The 20,870-nt window shown below is 40.8% G+C and overlaps 1 protein-coding gene across 9 annotated transcripts in view; it reads left to right on the plus strand.

The window, feature by feature from the left end:
• Nucleotides 1–20,870, plus strand: part of SCYL3 (SCY1 like pseudokinase 3) — a 46,630-nt gene that overhangs the window by 20,651 nt on the left and 5,109 nt on the right. For all 9 annotated transcript variants that reach the window (XM_082437705.1, XM_082437704.1, XM_082437708.1 and 6 more), the window contains 5 exons: nucleotides 512–623; nucleotides 2,581–2,658; nucleotides 4,768–4,907; nucleotides 5,565–5,749; nucleotides 20,459–20,630. In XM_082437705.1, coding sequence (XP_082293831.1) covers nucleotides 512–623; nucleotides 2,581–2,658; nucleotides 4,768–4,907; nucleotides 5,565–5,749; nucleotides 20,459–20,630 — 687 coding nt within the window. The remainder of the gene's footprint in view (nucleotides 1–511; nucleotides 624–2,580; nucleotides 2,659–4,767; nucleotides 4,908–5,564; nucleotides 5,750–20,458; nucleotides 20,631–20,870) is intronic.

Consider the following 20,870-nt stretch of genomic DNA (forward strand, 5'->3'; position numbering starts at 1 on the left):
CAAGCACCATTCGGCTGTCAGCTCTGCATTGTCCCAGCCTAAACACTTGAGAATTAAACCCTAAGGCGTTCTTGGTGGATGACGAACTCACTGTTCTTCCCTATGTCTAGAATGGTGGCAATTATGTACCACCCCCGAGAGAATTGAAAATATAGTCATTCAGATAACTTCCTGTGTTCTGTGGGTGAGGAGACTTGGTTGAAAAGGCCCTCAAACCTGCCGCTTATTAAACCTCCTCCTCTGGGCCTGAGCTGAGTTAAACTGACAGTCGGGAAATGAGAGGGCTTCCAAGGGGAGGCACGTGAGCAGGGGCTTGGATGTGTTGGCAGGACAATTTTCTACACCTGCCAAGGAGTTTGGCTTCAGGCAAGCAGGAAGCTGTTCAGCAACAGCCAGGGCTTTGTTTGTTTGGGCTTTTACAGGTTGGTTTTTGCTCTCGTCAGTCTCCAGCTATAGAGGTCCTGAAAAGAGGGAGACGGCCTTGGAAACTAACTGTCGCTCTGGATTTCAGTTTCAGCGGATGTTCTCTCCAGCTTTCAGCAGACCTTGCACTCAACCCTGCTGCATCCCACTCCAAACTGTCGGCCAGCGCTCCACACCCTCCTGTCCCACGACTTCTTCAGGTGAGGGCGCCCGGGGTGACACGCTGGCTGCTCCCCGCCGATGCCCGCCTGCTCTCTTGCAGGTTATGCGCCAGCGCTGGGTTTTGGAGGACCAAATGATGCGGTCCCTTTCGCTGCTCTTGCTGTCCTTCATTATTAGAAGAGAGTGAATCATGTCCACCTGGGAAAACAGAGGGAGAAATCAGGTTGCCTCTCAGGTTCCTATCACAGATAGGAAGTTTTCGAACTCCTTGATTGTCATGGAGGGCCTGGGTCTAGAAACTATAGCTGGATTACTTAGGGCTTCTGAATGGGAAGAAGCTAGGCTGTGTCCAGTGGTTTACAGTTGAAAGTTAATTGAGGAACTTAATAAACATGGCCTCTCCTTTTTGCTGCCATTGTGATACGAGTCTGTTATTGTTGAATTTTACTTGGGCGGTGGGGGGGGGGGTGTGTGGAAATGAGCTGATTTTTCTTCAGGCAGAAGATTGTTTTCTTTGTTTAGTAGTGATATGTGATGGAAGAGCAAAGAAGTCAATTTAGAGGGAGGGCACAGTGTAGCTGTTAATACTGTCACTGGATTCAGAGGTGTTTTTGAACCTCTCTTCCAGGTTAGTTTTAATTATGTGTCCTTTATTTTTTAATTTCCATGACTGCAGAACTTCTGCACAGGTTAACTCCACATTCATGACTTTTATTAGCAAAATCAATTTTATGTCAGTTGTGAAACTAAAAATCCTATGTGTTTGCAGTCGGAAAGCCTGAGAGAAACCAGAGTGAAGGGAAAACTAATATTATCCCTGGAGGGGAACAGTTACCTCTAAGGATGGGGGCGGGTATATTATTAAACAAGGCAGAGAGGGTATTTTCCTTGTAGTTACAAGGGTTTTGTCACTTACGCTCCAGGGAAACTGTTCAAACCTTTCCCATTATGAGTCTTTTAACCAAGGTATTTCCATGTCTTTTTGGGTGATTCATAGTGATACTTTATTTATCTTGGTATAGAATGTCTACAAAGAAGAATCCTTTACAGTAAATAGATGCTCTCATTACTATGTGTGATAAGAGTTCTTTAGTAAGAATTGTGTATTAAACAGAGACGGGAGAGGGAAGCCAAAACCACACACCGGCTCCCTCTCCCCCAAATCTGATTGTTACACGTGAGGGGAAAGCCCTGCCAGAGGCGGCAGCAGGAGGAGGGCCAGCAGTTCCCACTGAGGCAGCCAAGCCAATCTGATTACACTTCAGTTAGGCATTTGTGCTTTTTCTCTGCCGCTGAGCCAGAGGGAGACAGGTGTCAATGTGAGGAGTGGAGACCCAGGAGGTCAGCTGTCCTGGCGGGGGCCGCAGGCTGCTGCTGAAGCCTCCTTTCCAGGGGCGACGTTCGCTTGGAGCTGAGTGGCCTCGGGACTCTCTGGAGACCCTGCAGGAAACTGACCACTCCTCTCACCCTCTTCCCTGCCTGGCTGCAAAAGTGACCAGACAACTACAGCAGGAGAACTGAGAAGATCCCTATGACTTGTACCAGAAATTCCTCTTTCCGCAACCCTCTTTAATAGTTTTCACCAAAGGAGACTTGAAAATCAGCAACTATTTTGTAATGGTAATACCATTTCTCCCAGGATAGTTCATGTAACCACATCCTATTACAACAAAAAGTTTGGATGATTATGATGATGATTGAAACCGCAGTGTTTGTTAGCGTTTGTTAGCGTTTGTGTACGCACATGTGTGTGTGGTTAAGCGTGTATCCTCTTGACAGATCTCTTTGATATTCTTAAAATATTAAATTCCCTGTGGACTTGTTCCATAGTATTTGTCTTACAAGCTACTTAGTTATAATAGAATCTTCCAAGTGGCACAGGGGAATGTTTCTTTGTTGAATATTATTGTGGTGTGGTCTGTGGTTATGGCTTCAATATTTGACACACCATCTTTAATCTGTTGTCCTGCATTTTTTTTTTTTTTTGGCATTTAGGAATGATTTTCTAGAAGTTGTGAATTTCTTGAAAAGTTTAACATTGAAGAGTGAAGAGGAAAAAGCTGAATTTTTCAAGTAAGTTTAGAAAATTCATGCCTTAAAATTCCGTAACTTGGATTAAGTCCATGTAATCACTTCAGGTGTCCTAGAGAGAATGAGTCAGACATTTGTTTTCTTAAAGTTTAGTGACATTTCCTATACGTCAGGCTCTTTTCTAGGCCCTGAGATGGATAGTTCTGGTGAGGGAAACAAATACAGACTGATAACTCTTAAACAGTGATGGAGCTTGAGGGGGGGGTCGTCCTGAGAACAACAGAGGATGGGGGAGAAGGAGGTTAGAGAAGAGGTATTCTAGGCAGAGGAGCAACATGAACCGGTGCACAGAGGCAGGACACAGTATGTCTTGTGCGAGGAATGATGAGCGCTTGGGTCCTGCTGGAGGGCAAGGGGTGGGCACCCTTGGACGTGGCAGTTAGGAGTATTGACACTACTGGTAAGCAGTGGACTTCAGGCCTTGAAACCATCAAAGGAGTGAAAACGGGCTGTGAGATGGCTGTCTCCTCTTGGGTGGATCACTCTGTTTGCTATGGGGGGCACAGGTTTATTTCACATCAGGCTTGGATCGGTTGGTAGACTGCGGTAGGCCAGGTAGTAGATGTGAGGCCTCATGTAAGGGCAGTGATGGTACAGTGAAGAAGACACCGATAAGAAATATTAAAACAGACCGACAAGCCTTAGTGATTATCACCAAAAGAGTTAGAGAATACTGGAGGAGAGAACCTTCATGCAGGGAAAATGAAGAATTTGGCATTCAGTGTGTTGGTCTGAAGTGTCTGTGGGACTTCAGATAGAGATGTACGTGGGCATTTGGGCAGATGGGTCTGAAGCTCAGGAGAGAGGTCTTAAGCTGATGAGCTAGAGGCGAATGTGAGGCTTCGTCAGCCTGTAGTTGGTGACATTGTCCCATAGAAAGTGGGTAACATGAAAAGGACAGTGGCCCAAATGTAACCCTGGGGCACCCAACCTTGTAAGGGGGCCAGTGGGGAGGGAGTGGCTGATGAATGAGACAGAAGCAGTGGTTGGAGGAGGTTGAGAGAGAGCCAGGAATGCTGGTATTCCAAAGGAGTAGAAAATTTCAGAAAGATAGGAGCAGTCAACAGATACCTGTTCACTTAGCAGTCAGGAGAACACTGATGACCTTGTCTTGGAGCTGTTTCAGCAGAGCGAATCAAACTGCAGTGAATTGAGAAGTGGGTGGAAGGTGAGAAAGTGGACTTTGGGTAAAATCTCCTGAAAAGCTCGGAGAAGAGGAACATAGAATTGCTAAAGAGTTGCTAATGGAGTCAAGGAAGGATTTTTTTTTTTCTTTTTAACAAGGATGTTTTTAAGGCTGGAAGAGACTGGAGCATGTTTGTAGGCTGAGGGGATGGAGCTGGTGGGGGAGTGAGGGAGGAGTTGAAGATGCAGTTGTGTTGGGGGGCTGTCGGTGCATGGCCCTGGGGGAGAAGGGGGTGTTGGGGCAATGGCTCAGTGGGGGTGACCTTCAGTAAGAGGAAGCCCTCGCATCCATGGAACCTGGAAAGGAGCCGGGAGTGAGTTTGGGTGTGGACCCGTTTGTCGATAGTGGCCGAGGGGCTTGCAGGAGATAAAGCATGGTGGGGCCTGTTTCCCGATTAAGGAGGAGGCAGGATTACCTGCTCAGGGTGATTGTATAGTGGCGTGTTACTACTGCTTACACCTGATATCTGTGTATTTCCTAAGTGCTTGTACATAGCTTGTTTTAATAAGTTGAGTAACAAAAGCTAGTATTTTGTTTACCATGGAAACTTTAGATAATGTAATATCCTACATCTTTTAAACTTGAGAAAGTACCGTTTATTGACTAAAAAGCCTCTGGCTTATTAGCGGGGAAAGAAGACACTCTTGCTATTAATGAGGGGCCGTTTGTTGAAAAAATTTTCCTAGCTTGGATTGGAGGTTGTGTATATACTGACTAGCTGGCCTTGCCTCACACCTTCTGTGTTTTTCTTAAATACCTGGGGACTGACCTAGCTACAGTTTTTCTAGCTGCATTTCAGATTGATCACTTTGATGGAAGTGGAATAAAGCTGCATGTGTCTAAACTGTACAAGTGAGTTGAAACAGTCACAGCCAATTTCCCGGGCTTTCCTTCTTTGCCCTCAGGTTCCTCCTGGACAGAGTCAGCTGCCTGTCAGAGGAATTAATAGCTTCACGGCTGGTGCCTCTTCTGCTTAATCAGTTGGTGTTTGCAGAGCCAGTAGCTGTTAAGAGTTTTCTTCCCTACCTCCTTGGCCCCAAAAAAGGTGAATTTTTTTTCAAAGTATTATTGGTAATTACGGAGTTTGGGAGTTATTAGTCCGTATTTGAGCAGTGCTAGATTATTTCATGGTAATCCGAACCACCTGGGGAGCTTTTTAAAAATTTGCCTGTGCCTGATCCACTGGTTCTGGGACAGAGCAAGGATGGGTAAATGTGTATTTTGAAAGGTCCCCAAATGATTCTGATGCATGTCTCTGTTGAATAACCTACCATAACTACTAAGAAGGAGAGGACTGTCGGCACCAACTCTTGCTGTAGCATTTAACACGCTTCCTGGCTTGCGGATAAAATTGCAACAATCATATCCGTTGAATCTAGTATATGAAATTCCTCATTGATTAGATGTAAATATATAAAGAGCTGTCGGCTCAGGATTCTATTAGAACATGAGGTTTCTTTGTAAATAGTACATTAAGTATGATAGAGTATTTCAGAAGCACTTCTACAAGGTGGAGTGTGATTCAGACAGTTAAGCCTTGAGTAATTTGGGGTCAGAAGAAGCACTTCCCTTTGGTTTGGGACGTAAGAATTTAGAAGAGCACTTAGAACGTGTGTGAAGCTCTGGGCTCAGTTTCTGCGCCGGGCTTCGTGCTGCTTTCACCGAAATGACGAGTTGTTTTTCCCTCTGACCTGGGGAGAAGACGGTGCGAGGGGAGGAGCCCCCCGCCTGCTCTCGCCAGCGCTGTTCCAGGCGCGGGTGATCCCCGTGCTGCTGCGGCTGTTTGAGGTGCACGAGGAGCACGTGCGGACGGTGCTGCTGTCTCACCTGGAGGCCTACGTGGAGCACTTCACCCAGGAGCAGCTGAAGAAAGTCATCCTGCCCCAGGTAGGGGCGGGGTGGGGCGGGTGCCCACAGCGCTGTCCAGGGGAGGAGGCGGGGCCAGGGGCCGCCGCGGGTGCTGGGGGCCGGGGAGCTGGAAGGGAGGGGGGCTTTGGGGCGTCTGGGGAACAGCTGAGAAGGCCTGAGGCAAAACTTCAGTTTAAACGCCTCCTGGGATCCAAAGGGCTGGAATTAAAGTTGCATTTCCAGGCCAGTCACACAGGCAAATCAGTTAAACTAACATATTTGGTTTTCATCTGTTTATAACCTGAAAAACTATAATAATTCTGTTTGCTAATTCTTTGGGGGAAAACGAATGAGATTCGTTTGTGGGATGCTTTGTGAACATAAACTGCAAGTGTCATAATTAAATGACTGTAAGATAATTAAATTATAACTGAGAGGAACAGGAGATGATTCCTGTCAGTGGTTTTCAGCCTGTCAGTCAGCCAACAGGGGGCCTGTTAGATTTGCCCACGCCAGGGCTCCAGGTCTGTATCGGTTTTCTGTAACTGATGTAACAAAATTACCACAAACTGCATGGCTTAAAACAAGAGAAATCTATTCTCTTATGGTTCTGGAGGCCAGAAATCCAAAATGAGGGTGTCAGCAGGGCTCCCTCTGAAGGCTCTAGGGGAGAATCCTTCCTTGCCTTCTTCCCAGCTTCTGGTAGCCCTTTAGCGTTTCTTGGCTTGTAGCTGTGTCACTCCAATTTCTGCTTCCGTTGTCACATGGACTTTTTATAAGGACACCAGTCATTGGATTTAACCCAGTATGATGCATTTCAAGGTCACATTCTGGGTGGACATGAATTTTTGGAAGACGCTATTCAACTCAGTCAGTACAAGGTTTTAAAAGATTTTATCGGTCACGTGGTATTTTTCAAATAACTTGTTTTTCTATGAGATTAATTTATTTACAAATTATAAGGCTTGGTTTTATGCCAGTTCTTGTGCTTAGGTACTGGGGCCCTAGAGGTATGTAACACACTTCCTGCTTTCAAGGAGAGAGTAGATCGGAAATAATAGATGTTTGTTGTCTGTGTAGCAAATCACCCCAAAACTTAGTGCCTTAAAATGACAATCATTTTATTAATTCTCACGATTCTTTGGATTGATTGGGCTCAGCTTGGGGGTTCTGTTGTTCCACATGATGTCAGCTGAGGCAGCAGTCATCTGGGGCCCCATAACACATCCAGAACAGCTCCTTGGCACCTTGGAGGGGAAGGTTGAAAGGTGGGCTTACCTGGGACGTCGGGACAGCTGGGGCTCCCTCTCCGTAAAGTCTCAGGACATTTCAGGGCCCCTGTTCCCCCACGTGACTTCTCCACATGATTTCCTTAGCAAGGTGGGTGGACTTCTTACATGGCTGCCCAAGGCTACCAGAAGTGCCCAAGCAGCCTTCTTAAGGCATAGATTGGAAACTGACAACATCGCTTCTGTCACATTCTCTTGGTTGAAGTGAGTCACAGAAGTCAGGCCAGGTTCACCGTGGGGTGGTTTTATACAAGGGCGTGGATACTGGGGGTGTGGTTCACTGGGGGCTGGCTTTAGAGCCTAGCTACCACAACATAGCATTTTGTGTTTACATCTGCAGCAGTAGTTGTCACCCTACTTGTAGTTTGTGTCTGAAAATTTAGAAGAGGAATGAAGCACTCTAACTCTGAAATAGACATGCCATCACAGGTCTCAGAATTGGCACTGAGCTGAGGTCAAATAATAAGTAGATACTCAGCATATGAAAGGCAGTGAAAACTCTCAGTGGAGCTACTTCCCCTGTAGGGGAATAACTTGACTGATTTCAGGGTTCACTTTGGTAGCAGTGTGGAAGATGGACTAAGGGAGTTCAACTAGGAAGTTATTAGAATAGTCCTGCTCAGAGATGACAAGGACTGGGGAAAACATGGCGGCAGTGATTAAGGGTAGAAGGGGTAGGACTCAGTTTCTCACTAGATGGGAGAGTTTTGAGGATGACTCTTGGGTTTTTGGCTTTGGTGGTTTCTTGTTTTACGATTACCATATTCGGTTGATAGAATTCTAACCATGATTTAGTTTACTTGTACAGCTTTGTTTCGAGAAAGTGCCTGGTTTGTTAGCATTGGACCTGTTAGTTATTTTATTGAGTCCTGTTGGAAACCTTCCTCTTGGGTATATGAGGAAACTGGACCAGAATAATGAAGCGATTAATTGGCCGAGTCATACTGAGAAGCCCTGGCAGAGCGAGGACCAGAGCCCAGCACTCCTGATAGCTTGTGTCTGGCTGGTGCACATGCTTTGCCTGCCACCTTCCTTACGTACGTGTTTGCCAATTCAGAGCAAAATCTCTCCCGATAGCTCCATGTGAATGTCTTAGTCGAGATTCTTCTGGTTGCAGGTAACTGAAACCCACTTAAACAAGCTAAAGCAAAAAAAAAAAAAAAAAAAAAGAGAGAGACTTTAATCAAAGGATGTCATTCTGCCTTACATGGAAATCAAGGGCAGCTGGGACTCAGCCATATGGTCTTCATTCCGTTCCTTTCTCTTTTGACTTTTGAAGACCAGCTTTAATTATTTGGTGTACACATGGACAAACATGGTTGACCCATAGCTTCTAAGTTCACTGTCCTCATTTTAAGCAAACCTCAGAGATAACCAGTTTCTCTAAATTCCAGTTTTTGTTACCAGGAAAGAGATCAAAATTGGCTCAGTTTGGGGCAGGTGTTATATGCATCAGATATAAAGAAGGTTTCAAGGTCCTATCCTTATGGGTGTATAAAACTGAGAAGAGGCCAAGGACTGGTAACATAGCTCTTAGTGACCTAGATGAGTGTTTCTAAGTGAGCTCTGCAGAATATTGCCGGTCCATGAACTGTTTGTTATGGTTCTGCAATGAGGTGAGTACAGATATGGAAAATTAACATTTAAAACCTTTTTTTAAAAAATTGAGGTACATTATTGATATATTCGTTTCAGGTATACAGGAGAATGACTTGATATGTGTGTATATGTATATATATTGCAAATGATCACCACAATAAGCCCAGTTACCATGTGTCACCATACAGAGTTACAAAATCTTTTTCTTGTGATGACTTTTAAGAATTACTCTGTTAGCAACTTTGAAATATGCAGTACAGTATTATTAACTACAGTCACCATGCCGTACATTATATCTCCATGACTTTTAAATTTTATAACAGGAAGTATGTACCTTTTGACCCTCTTCACCCATTTCATTTCCTCCCTACCTCCTCACTTCCACCTCTGGCAACCACTGATCTGTTCTCTGTATCTGTGAGCTCGTTTTTCTGTTTGTCCTCTTCCCCACCACCACACACACATGTGAGTATTCGTCTTTCTCTGTCTGACTTACTTCCCTTAGCATAACATAATGCCCTCCAGGTCGATCCATGTTGTTGCAAATGGCAAGATTTTATTCTTTTTTATGGCTGAATAGTTTTCCTGTGTGGGTACTACATTTTCTTTATCCATCAATAGACACTTAAATTATTTCCATATCATGGCTATTGTAAATAATGCTGCAGTGAACATGGGAGTGCATATATCTTTTTGAGTTAGTAGTTTTTTCTTCAAAGAAATACCCAGAAGTAGAATCACTGGATGGTATGGTAGTTCTGTTTTTAATTTTTTGAGGAACCTCTGTACTGTTTTCCGTAGTGGCTACACCAATATAAATTCCCACCAACAGCACACAAAGTTTCCTTTTTCTCCACATCCTCGCCATCACCTGTTGTTTCTTGTCTTTTTGATAATAGCCATTCTAACAGGTGTGCGGTGATATCTCACCGTGGTTTTGATTTGCATTTTCCTGTTGTTTAATGATGTTGAGCATCTTTTCACGTACCTGGTGACCATCTTTCTGTCGTCTTTGGAAAAATGTCTATTCATATCTTCAACCTATTTTTTTTTTTTTTTTTTTAGACAGCTTTCCATCTTTTTTTTTTTTTTTTTTTTAATTTTTATTTTATGGCTGTGTTGGGTCTTCGTTTCTGTGCGGGGGCTTTCTCTAGTTGTGGCAAGTGGGGGCCACTCTTCATCGCGGTGCGCGGGCCTCTCACTATCGCAGCCTCTCTTGTTGCGGAGCACAGGCTCCAGACGTGCAGGCTCAGTAATTGTGGCTCACGGGCCCAGTTGCTCCACGGCATGTGGGATCTTCCCAGACCAGGGCTCGAACCCGTGTCCCCTGCATTGGCAGGCAGATTCTCAACCACTGCGCCACCAGGGAAGCCCAACCTATTTTTTTAATCAAACTGTTTTTGCTTTTGAGTTGTATGAGTTTTTTGGTATATTTTGGATATTAACCTCTTATCAGATATACAGTTTACAAATATTTTCTCCCATTCAGCAGATTACGTTTTTACTTTGTTGATGGTTTCCTTTGCTGTGCAGAAGGTTTTTAGTTTGATGTAGTCCCATTTCTTTGTTTTTTGCTTTTGTAACCTTTGCTTTTGGTGTCAGATCCAAAAACTCATCACCGAGACTGGTGTCACAGAACTTGCTGCCCATGTTTTTTTCTAGGGGCTTTATGGTTTCAGGTCTTACATTTAAGTCATTAACCCATTTTGAGTTAATTTTTGTATGTGGTATAAGATAGTGGTCCAGTTTCATTCTTTTGCATGTAACTGTCCAGTTTTCCCAACACTGTTTATTGAATAGACTGTCCTTTCCGCATTGTATATTCTTGGCTCTTTTTGTCATAAATTAATTGACCATATATTTATACGTTTATTTCTGGGCTCTCTGTTTTGTTCCATTGACCTGTGTGACTGTTTTATGCCAGTACTATACTGTTTTGATTACTATTGCTTTGTAATATGGTTTGAAATCAGGGAGTGTGATGCTTCCAGCTTTGTTCTTCTTTCTGAAGATTGCTTTGGCTCTTCAGAGTCTTTTGTGGTTTCATACAAATTTTAGGATTGTTTGTTCTATTTCTGTGAAAAATGCCATTGGAATTTTGATAAGGCTTGCATTGGATCTGTAGATTGCCTAGGGTAGTATGGGCAGTTTATTAACAGTATTAATTCTTCCAGTCCATGAGCAGAGAATATCTTTCCATTTATTTATGACTTCTTCAGTTTCTTTCATCAGTGTCCTATAGTTTTTAGTGTACAGGTCTTTCACTTCCTTGGTTAAATTTATTTCTAGGTATTTTATTCTTTGATGCAACTGTAAATGGGATTGTTTTCTTTCTCTTTCTGACAGTCCATTATTAGTGTATAGAAATGGTACAGGTTTCTTTATATTGATTGTGTATTCTCTGACTTTACTGAAATCATTATTAGTTCTAAAAGTTTTTTGTTGGAGTCTTTAAGATTTTCTACATATAGTATTATGTCATCTGCAAAAAGTGACCATTTTACTTCTTACTTTCTGATTTAAATATCTTTTTTATTTTATTTTTTTTCCAAGCCTAATTGCTGTGGCTAGGACTTCCAATACTGTGTTGGCAAGAGCGGGCATCCTTGGCTTGTTCCTAATCTCAGAGAGAAGGCTTTCAGCTTTTCAGTATAGTGTTAGCTGTGGACTTGTCATATATGGCATTTACTATGTTGAAGTATGTTTCCTCTATACCCAGTTTGTTGAGAGTTTTTATCATGAATGGATGTTGAATTTTGTCAGATGCTTTTTCTGCATTTATTGAGATGATCCTATGATTTTTATCCTTCATTTTGTTAATGTGGTGTATTACATTGATTAATTTGTGGATGTTCAACCATCCTGGCATCACTGGAATAAATCCCACTTGATCATGGTATATGATCCTTTTAATGTATTGTTGAATTTGTTTTCTAATTCTGTTGAGTATTTTGGCATCTATATTCATCAGGGATATTGGCCTGTAATTTTCTTTTCTTGTGGTATCCTTCTCTGGTTTTGGTGTCAGGGTAATGCTGGCCTTTTAAAATGAGTTCCCTCCTCTTCTATTTTTTGGAAGGATTTGAGAAGGATTGGTATTAATTCTTTGAATGTTTGGTAGACTTCACCAGTGAAGCCATCTGTGTCTGGACTTTTTGTTTGTTGGTAGGTTTTTGGTTACTGATTCAATCTCCTTACTTGACCTGTCTGTTCAGATTTTCTATTTCTTTATGATTCAGTCTTGATAGGTTGTATGTTTCTAGGAGTTTATCCATTTCTTCTGGTTTGTGAAATTTGTTGGCATATAATTGTTCATAGTAATCTCTTGTGGTCCTTTGTGTGGTATCAGTTGTAGCGTCTCCTCTTTTCATTTCTGATTTTATTTGAGTCCTCTCTCCTCTTGGTGAATCTCGCTAAAGTTTTGTCAATTTTATCTTTTGAATAAACTAGCTCTTAGTTTCATTGAATTTTTTTTCTATTGTCTTTTTAGTCTCTATTTCATTTATTTCTGCTGTGATATTTCCTTCCTTCTGCTAACTGTGAGCTTCCTTTGTTCGTCTTTTTCTAGTTTCTTGAGGTATAGAATTAGTTGTTTATTTGGGATTTTTCTTGTTTCTTCAGACAGGCACTTATCACTATGAACTTCCTTCTTAGAACTGCTTTTGGCTGCGTCCCATAGATTTTGGTATGTTTTATTTCCATTTTCATTTGTTGCAGGGTATTTTTTGATTTCTCCTTTGAATCATTGGTTGTTCAGTGGCATACTGTTTAATCTCCACATATTTGAATTTTCTGGTTTTCTTCTTTTTTTTTTTTTTTTTTATTCTTACCATTGTGACTTTTTTTTTCTTTTTTTTTTTTCACACACACTGTATTTTATTTTTACAAGAGATAAATAGACTGACACCAAGCATTGTACATGGATGACCACAACAAAAGCAACAATGATTGCAATTACCAAACATGAAACACACTCATACTATGCCATAATAATGACATTCAGTCCAGTAATCCTCCACTGTAACAGCTCCTTTACTTTGCAGTGAAAATTGATTTGTATATTCTTTGCCTCTGAGTCCTTGTGGGATTTTTTTTTTTTTTTTTTTTTTTTTTTTAAATTCAGACAGAAAGTCACAAAAATTATACTCATCCTCATCAGTTCACTCAGTCCCATGTAATTAATTGTTTTTTTTCATCTTGATCTTTTGTTAGCACTTTTATGAGTTCCTCAGTTTTTCATCAGAGTTCTGAAAATGCTTATTCATTCAGTTCAGCAGTACAGTCAGTTACCAGAAACCTGTACTTGTCAGAGTCTTTTCCATGAATTTCTTGAAGATGAAACCCTTTTATAGGAACATATTTGCAAAATCATCAGAGTACACCCAGAACTGTCTGTAAATGACAAAAGACTTAAAAATGACCACGGTAAAACATTTGATGAAAGTTCATAATAATGCAGTTGACAAGAAAATTAGTTATTTCTGAGATATACATTTTAAAGTAATAACTAGGATTATGACTTATAACATTATACCAGAACATATAAGATTTTTAGAAATTTCATGTAATGTCTGAAACATTTATATTAACATATTTCCATACATATTTCCATACAAATACAAATATAAGATTTTTAGGAATTTCATGTAATGTCTGAAACATTTATATTAACATATTTCCATACAAATAACCCAATGAAAGTTTAGTATTAGTTGTTTTGTTTGTTTTTTTATACTGCAGGTTCTTATTAGGCATCAATTTTATACATATCAGTGTATACATGTCAATCCCAATCGCCCAATTCATCACACCACCATCCCCACCTCACCGCAGTTTTCCCCCCTTGGTGTCCATATGTCCATTCTCTACATCTGTGTCTCAACTTCTGCCCTGCAAACTGGCTCATCTGTACCATTTTTCTAGGTTCCACATACATGCATTAATATATGATATTTGTTTTTCTCTTTCTGACTTACTTCACTCTGTATGACAGTCTCTAGATCCATCCACGTCTCAACAAATGACTCAATTTTGTTCCTTTTTATGGCTGAGTAATATTCCATTGTATATATGTACCACAACTTCTTTATCCATTCGTCTGTTGATGGGCATTTAGGTTGCTTCCATGACCTGCCTATTGTAAATAGTGCTGCAATGAACATTCGGGTGCATGTGTCTTTTTGAATTACGGTTTTCTCTGGGTATATGCCCAGTAGTGGGATTGCTGGGTCATATGGTAATTCTATTTTTAGTTTTTTAAGGAACCTCCATATTGTTCTCCATAGTGGCTGTATCAATTTACATTCCCACCAACAGTGCAAGAGGGTTCCCTTTTCTCCACACCCTCTCCAGCATTTGTTGTTTGTAGATTTTCTGATGATGCCCATTCTAACAGGAGTGAGGTGATACCTCATTGTAGTTTTGATTTGCATTTCTCTAATAATTAGTGATGTTGAGCAGCTTTTCATGTGCTTCGTGGCCGTCTGTATGTCTTCTTTGGAGAAATGTCTATTTAGGTCTTCTGCCCATTTTTGGATTGCGGTGTTTGTTTCTTTGATATTGAGCTGAATGAGCTGTTTATATATTTTGGAGATTAATCCTTTGTCCGTTGATTCGTTTGCAAATATTTTCTCCCATTCTGAGGGTTGTCTTTTCGTCTTGTTTATGGTTTCCTTTGCTGTGCAAAAGCTTTGAAGTTTCATTAGGTCCCACTTGTTTATTTTTGTTTTTATTTCCATTACTCTAGGAGGTGGATCAAAAAAGATCTTGCTGTGATTTATGTCAAAGAGTGTTCTTCCTATGTTTTCCTCTAAGAGTTTTATAGTGTCCAGTCTTATATTTAGGTCTCTAATCCATTTTGAGTTTATTTTTGTGTATGGTGTTAGGGAGTATTCTAATTTCATTCTTTTACATGTAGCTGTCCAGTTTTCCCAGCACAACTTATTGAAGAGACTGTCTTTTCTCCATTGTATATCTTTGCCTCCTTTGTCATAGATTAGTTGACCATAGGTGCGTGGGTTAATCTCTGGGCTTTCTATCTTGTTCCATTGATCTATGTTTCTGTTTTTGTGCCAGTACCATATTGTCTTGATTACTGTAGCTTTGTAGTATAGTCTGAAGTCAGGGAGTCTGATTCCTCCAGCTCCATTTTTTTGCCTCAAGACTGCTTTGGCTATTCGGGGTCTTTTGTGTCTCCATACAAATTTTAAGATGATTTGTTCTAGCTCCGTAAAAAATGCCATTGGTAATTTGATAGGGATTGCATTGAATCTGTAGATTGCTTTGGGTAGTATACTCATTTTCACAATGTTGATTCTTCCAATCCAAGAACATGGTATATCTCTCCATCTGTTGGTATCATCTTTAATTTCTTTCATCAGTGTCTTATAGTTTTCTGCATACAGGTCTTTTGTCTCCCTAGGTAGGTTTATTCCTAGGTATTTTATTCTTTTTGTTGCAATGGTAAATGGGAGTGTTTCCATAATTTCTCTTTCAGATTTTTCATCATTAGTGTATAGGAATGCAAGAGATTTCTGTGCATTAATTTTGTATCCTGCAACTTTACCATATTCATTAATTAGCTCTAGCAGTTTTCTGGTGGCAGTTTTAGGATTCTCTATGTATAGTATCATGTCATCCGCAAACAGTGACAGTTTTACTTCCTCTTTTCCAATTTGTATTCCTTTTATTTCTTTTTCTTCTCTGATTGCCGTGGCTAGGACTTCCAGAACTATGTTGAATAATAGTGGTGAGAGTGGGCAACCTTGTCTCGTTCCTGATCTTAGAGGAAATGCTTTCAGTTTTTCACCATTGAGAATGATGTTTGCTGTGGGTTTGTCATATATGGCCTTTATTATGTTGAGGTAGGTTCCCTCTATGCCCACTTTCTGGAGAGTTTTTATCAGAAATGGGTGTTGAATTTTGTCAAAAGCTTTTTCTGCATCTATTGAGATGATCATATGGTTTTTATTCTTCAATTTGTTAATATGGTGTATCACATTGATTGATTTGCGTATATTGAAGAATCCTTGCATCCCTGGGATAAATCCCACTTGATCGTGGTGTATGATCCTTTTAATGTGTTGTTGGATTCTGTTTGCTAGTATTTTGTTGAGGATTTTTGCATCTATATTCATCAGTGATATTGGTCTGTAATTTTCTTTTTTTGTAGTGTCTTTGTCTGGTTTTGGTATCAGGGTGATGGTGGCCTCATAGAATGAGTTTGGGAGTGTCCCTTCCTCTGCAATTTTTTGGAAGAGTTTGAGATGGATGGGTGTTAGCTCTTCTCTAAATGTTTGATAGAATTCACCTGTGAAGCCATCTGGTCCTGGACTTTTGTTTGTTGGAAGATTTTTAATCACAGTTTCAATTTCATTACTTGTGATTGGTCTGTTCATATTTTCTGTTTCTTCCTGATTCAGTCTTGGAAGGTTATACCTTTCTAAGAATTTGTCCATTTCTTCCAGGTTGTCCATTTTATTGGCATAAAGTTGCTTATAGTAGTCTCTTAGGATGTTTTGTATTTCTGCAGTGTCTGTTGTAACTTCTCCTTTTTCATTTCTGATTTTATTGATTTGAGTCCTCTCCCTCTTTTTCTTGATGAGTCTGGCTAATGGCTTATCAATTTTGTTTATCTTCTCAAAGAACCAACTTTTAGTTTTATTGATCTTTGCTATTGTTTTCTTTGTTTCTATCTCATTTATTTCTGCTGTGATCTTTATGATTTCTTTCCTTCTGCTAACTTTGGGTTTTGTTTGCTCTTCTTTCTCTAGTTTCTTTAGGTGTAAGGTTAGATTGTTTACTTGAGATTTTTCTTGTTTCTTTAGGTAGGCTTGTATAGCTATAAACTTCCCTCTTAGAACCGCTTTTGCTGCATCCCATAGGTTTTGGGTCGTCGTGTTTTCATTGTCATTTGTCTCTAGGTATTTTTTTATTTCCTCTTTGATTTCTTCAGTGATCTTTTGGTTATTTAGTAATGTATTGTTTAGCCTCCATGTGTTTGTCTTTTTTACGTTTTTTTCCCTGTAATTCATTTCTAATCTCATAGCATTGTGGTCAGAAAAGATGCTTGGTATGATTTCAATTTTCTTAAATTTACTGAGGCTTGATTTGTGACCCAAGATGTGATCTATCCTGGAGAATGTTCCGTGTGCACTTGAGAAGAACGTGTAATCTGCTGTTTTTGGATGGAATGTCCTATATATATCAATTAAATCTATCTGGTCTATTGTGTCATTTAAAGCTTCTGTTTCCTTATTTATTTTCATTTTGGATGATCTGTCCATTGGTGTAAGTGAAGTGTTAAAGTCCCCCACTATTATTGTGTTACTGTCGATTTCCTCTTTTATAGCTGTTAGCAGTTGCCTTATGTTTTGAGGTGCTCCTATGTTGGGTGCATATATATTTATAATTGTTATATCTTCTTCTTGGATTGATCCCTGGATCATTATGTAGTGTCCTTCCTTGTCTCTTGTAACATTCTTTATTTTAAAGTCTATTTTATCTGATATGAGTATAGCTACTCCAGCTTTCTTTTGATTTCCATTTGCATGGAATATCTTTTTCCATCCCCTCACTTTCAGTCTGTATGTGTCCCTAGGTCTAAAGTGGGTCTCTTGTAGACAGCATATATATGGGTCCTGTTTTTGTATCCATTCAGCCAGTCTATGTCTTTTGGTTGGGGCGTTTAATCCATTCACGTTTAAGGTAATTATCGATATGTATGTTCCTATGACCATTTTCTTAATTGTTTTGGGTTTGTTTTTGTAGGTCCTTTTCTTCTCTTGTGTTTCCCACTTAGAGAAGTTCCTTTAGCATTTGTTGTAGAGCTGGTTTGGTGGTGCTGAATTCTCTTAGCTTTTGCTTGTCTGTAAAGCTTTTGATTTCTCCATCAAATCTAAATGAGATCCTTGCCGGGTAGAGTAATCTTGGTTGTAGGTTCTTCCCTTTCATCACTTTAAGTATATCATGCCACTCCCTTCTGGCTTGCAGAGTTTCTGCTGAGAAATCAGCTGTTAACCTTATCTGAGTTCCCTTGTATGTTATTTGTCGTTTTTCCCTTGCTGCTTTCAATAATTTTTCTTTGTCTTTAATTTTTGCCACTTTGATTACTATGTGTCTCGGCGTGTTTCTCCTTGGGTTTATTCTGTATGGGACTCTCTGCGCTTCCTGGACTTGGGTGGCTATCTCCTTTCCCATGTTAGGGAAGTTTTCGACTATAATCTCTTCAGATATTTTCTCTGGTCCTTTCTCTCTCTCTTCTCCTTCTGGGACCCCTATAATGCGAATGTTGTTGCGTTTAATGTTGTCCCAGAGGTCTCTTAGGCTGTCTTCATTTCTTTTCATTCTTTTTTCTTTAGTCTGTTCCGCAGAAGTGAATTCCACCATTCTGTCTTCCAGGTCACTTATCCGTTCTTCTGCCTCAGTTATTCTGCTATTGATTCCTTCTAGTGTAGTTTTCATTTCAGTTATTGTATTGGTCATCTCTGTTTGTTTGTTCTTTAATTCTTCTAGGTCTTTGTTAATCATTTCTTGCATCTTCTCAATCTTTGCCTCCATTCTTATTCCGAGGTCCTGGATCATCTTCACTATCATTATTCTGAATTCTTTCTCTGGAAGGTTGCCTATCTCCACTTCATTTAGTTGTTTTTCTGGGGTTTTTTCTTGTTCCTTCATCTGGTATATAGCCCTCTGCCTTTTCATCTTGTCTATCTTTCTGTAACTGTGGTTTTTGGTCCACAGGCTGCAGGATTGTAGTTTTTCTTGCTTCTCTCTGCCCTCTGGTGGTTGAGGCTATCTAAGAGGCTTGATGGTAGGCTCTGGTGGTGGGTAGAGCTGACTGTTGCTGTGGCGGTCTGAGCTCAGTAAAACCTTAATCCACTTGACTGTTGATGGGTGGGGCTGGGTTCCCTCCCTGTTGCTGTGGCGGTCAGAGCTCAGTAAAACCTTAATCCACTTGACTGTTGATGGGTGGGGCTGGGTTCCCTCCCTGTTGGTTGTTTTGCCTGAGGCAACCCAACACTGGAGCCTACCCGTGCTCTTTGGTGGGGTTAATGGCAGACTCTGGGAGGGCTCACGGCAAGGAGAGCTTCCCAGAACCTCAGCTGCCAGTGTCCTTATCCCCACGGTGAAAGAGAGCCACCACTCGCCTCTGCAGGAGACCCCCCAACACCAGCAGGTAGGTCTGGTTCAGTCTCCCCAAGAGTCACTGCTCCTTCCCCTGGGTCCCGATGCACACATTACTTTGTGTGTGCCCTCCAAGAGTGGGGTCTCTGTTTCCCCCAGTCCTGTCAAAGTCCTGCAATCAATTCCCACTAGGCTTCAAAGTCTGATTCTCTAGGAATTCCTTCTCCCGTAGCCAGACCCCCAGGTTGGGAAGCCTGACGTGGGGCTCAGAACCTTCACTCCAGTGGGTGGACTTCTGTGGTATAAGTGTTCGCCAGTCTGTGAGTCACCCACCCAGCAGTTATGGGATTTGATTTTACTCTGATTGCGCCCCTCCTACCGTCTCACTGTGGCTTCTCCTCTGTCCTTGGACGTGGGGTATCCTCCTTGGTGAAGTCCAGGTTCTTCCTGTCAATGATTGTCCAGCAGCCAGTTTTGATTCTGGTGCTCTCGCAAGAGGGAGTGAGAGCACGTCCTTCTACTCCGCCATCTTGGTTAATCTCCTGGTTTTCTTCTTGTAATTGATTTCTAGTTTTTTTACTGTCAGAAAAGATGCTTGATATGATTTCAGTCTTCTTAAGTTTATCAAGTCTTGTTTTGTCACCTAACATATGATCTGTCCTGGAGAATGTTCCGTGTGCACTTGAGAAGAATGTGTGTTCTGTTGCTTTGGGATGAAATGTTCTTTGTATATCTGTTAAGTCCATCTAATCTAATGTGTCATTCAAGGCCAGTGTTTTCTTACTGACTTTCTGTCTGGATGATCTATCCATTGATGTAAATGGGATATTAAAGTCCCCTACTATTACTGTATTGCTCTGTTTCTCCCTTTAGGGTCTCTTAATATTTGCTTTGTATATTTAGGTGCTCCTATGTTTAGTGCATAAATATTTATAAATGTTATAAATGTTGGATTTGACCCCTTTATCATTATGTAATGCCTGCTTTGTTTCTTATTACAGTCTTTGTGTTAAGTCAGTTTTGTCTGATACAAATATAACTTACCTCAGCCTTCTTTTGGTTTTCATTTGCATGGAACATCTTTTTCCATTCCTTCACTTTCAGTCTATGTATGTACTTACACCTGAAGTGAGTCTCTTATGACATCATATAGATGAGTCTCAGCTTTTTAATCCATTCAGCAACTCTGTCTTTCAGTTGGGAGTATTCAGATTCGCCAAGAATTTGGTTGGGGAATTGTCTACAGCCTTCCCACCTTGAATGCATCCATCTCATCTGATCTCAGATGCTAAGCAGGGTCAGGCCTGGTTAGTACTTGGATGGAAGACCACCTGGGAATACTTGGTGCTGTAGGCTTAAAAGCACTGAGCTCTTGGGAGGACTCTGTGGCCTTGGTTTGGAGGCAAGAGTCAACAGGCATCATGGACAAATCTAAAACCTTTTATAGTAATTTAACAGAGTCATCTTATTCCTAATATATTTCTAATGTATTTATCTACTTAATTTCATTTTTGTTTTATTTTTGAAAAAGTATCAGGCTGTGATGGATTGGGAGCGGAAAATATTGGTCCTTGACCACAGATAGGTTGCGAGCTACTGACCTAGAACACGTGTCTTAAGAAATGAAGTTCACTTGAGCAAGCACAGTCTGATTGCAGCCCAACTACTTGTTTACGGGGGGGAGAAAGAGACAGGCAATATGGCTGTGTACACTTATTACCCAATTCACTCCTAGGTATTACTGGGCCTGCGTGATACCAGCGATTCCATTGTGGCAATTACTCTTCACAGCCTGGCAGTGTTGGTCTCTCTACTTGGACCAGAGGTGGTTGTGGGAGGAGAAAGAACCAAGGTCTTCAAACGCACTGCCCCAAGTTTTACTAAAACTATGGACCTTTCCGCAGAAGGTAAGAATGATTAAAGGGCCTAGTGTGTTGTTTTAATTTATTAGATTTTAAACATTATACAGATAATGCAGATTGTATTCAAATGATACATAAGGAAAAAGTTAATTTCCCTCCCCCAGCTCCTTCTGGGGCGTCTAAGGTAACAATGGCTTAGTGGGAATTCTTTCATCCTTTTTTCTAAGCCCACAAAGACACACAAATGTATGTTTACACACACACATAGGGTTTTTTTAAAAAAAG

The sequence above is a fragment of the Balaenoptera physalus genome, assembly GCF_965194825.1.
Source record: "Balaenoptera physalus genome assembly, chromosome: 1".
Taxonomy (NCBI): Eukaryota; Metazoa; Chordata; class Mammalia; order Artiodactyla; family Balaenopteridae; genus Balaenoptera; species Balaenoptera physalus.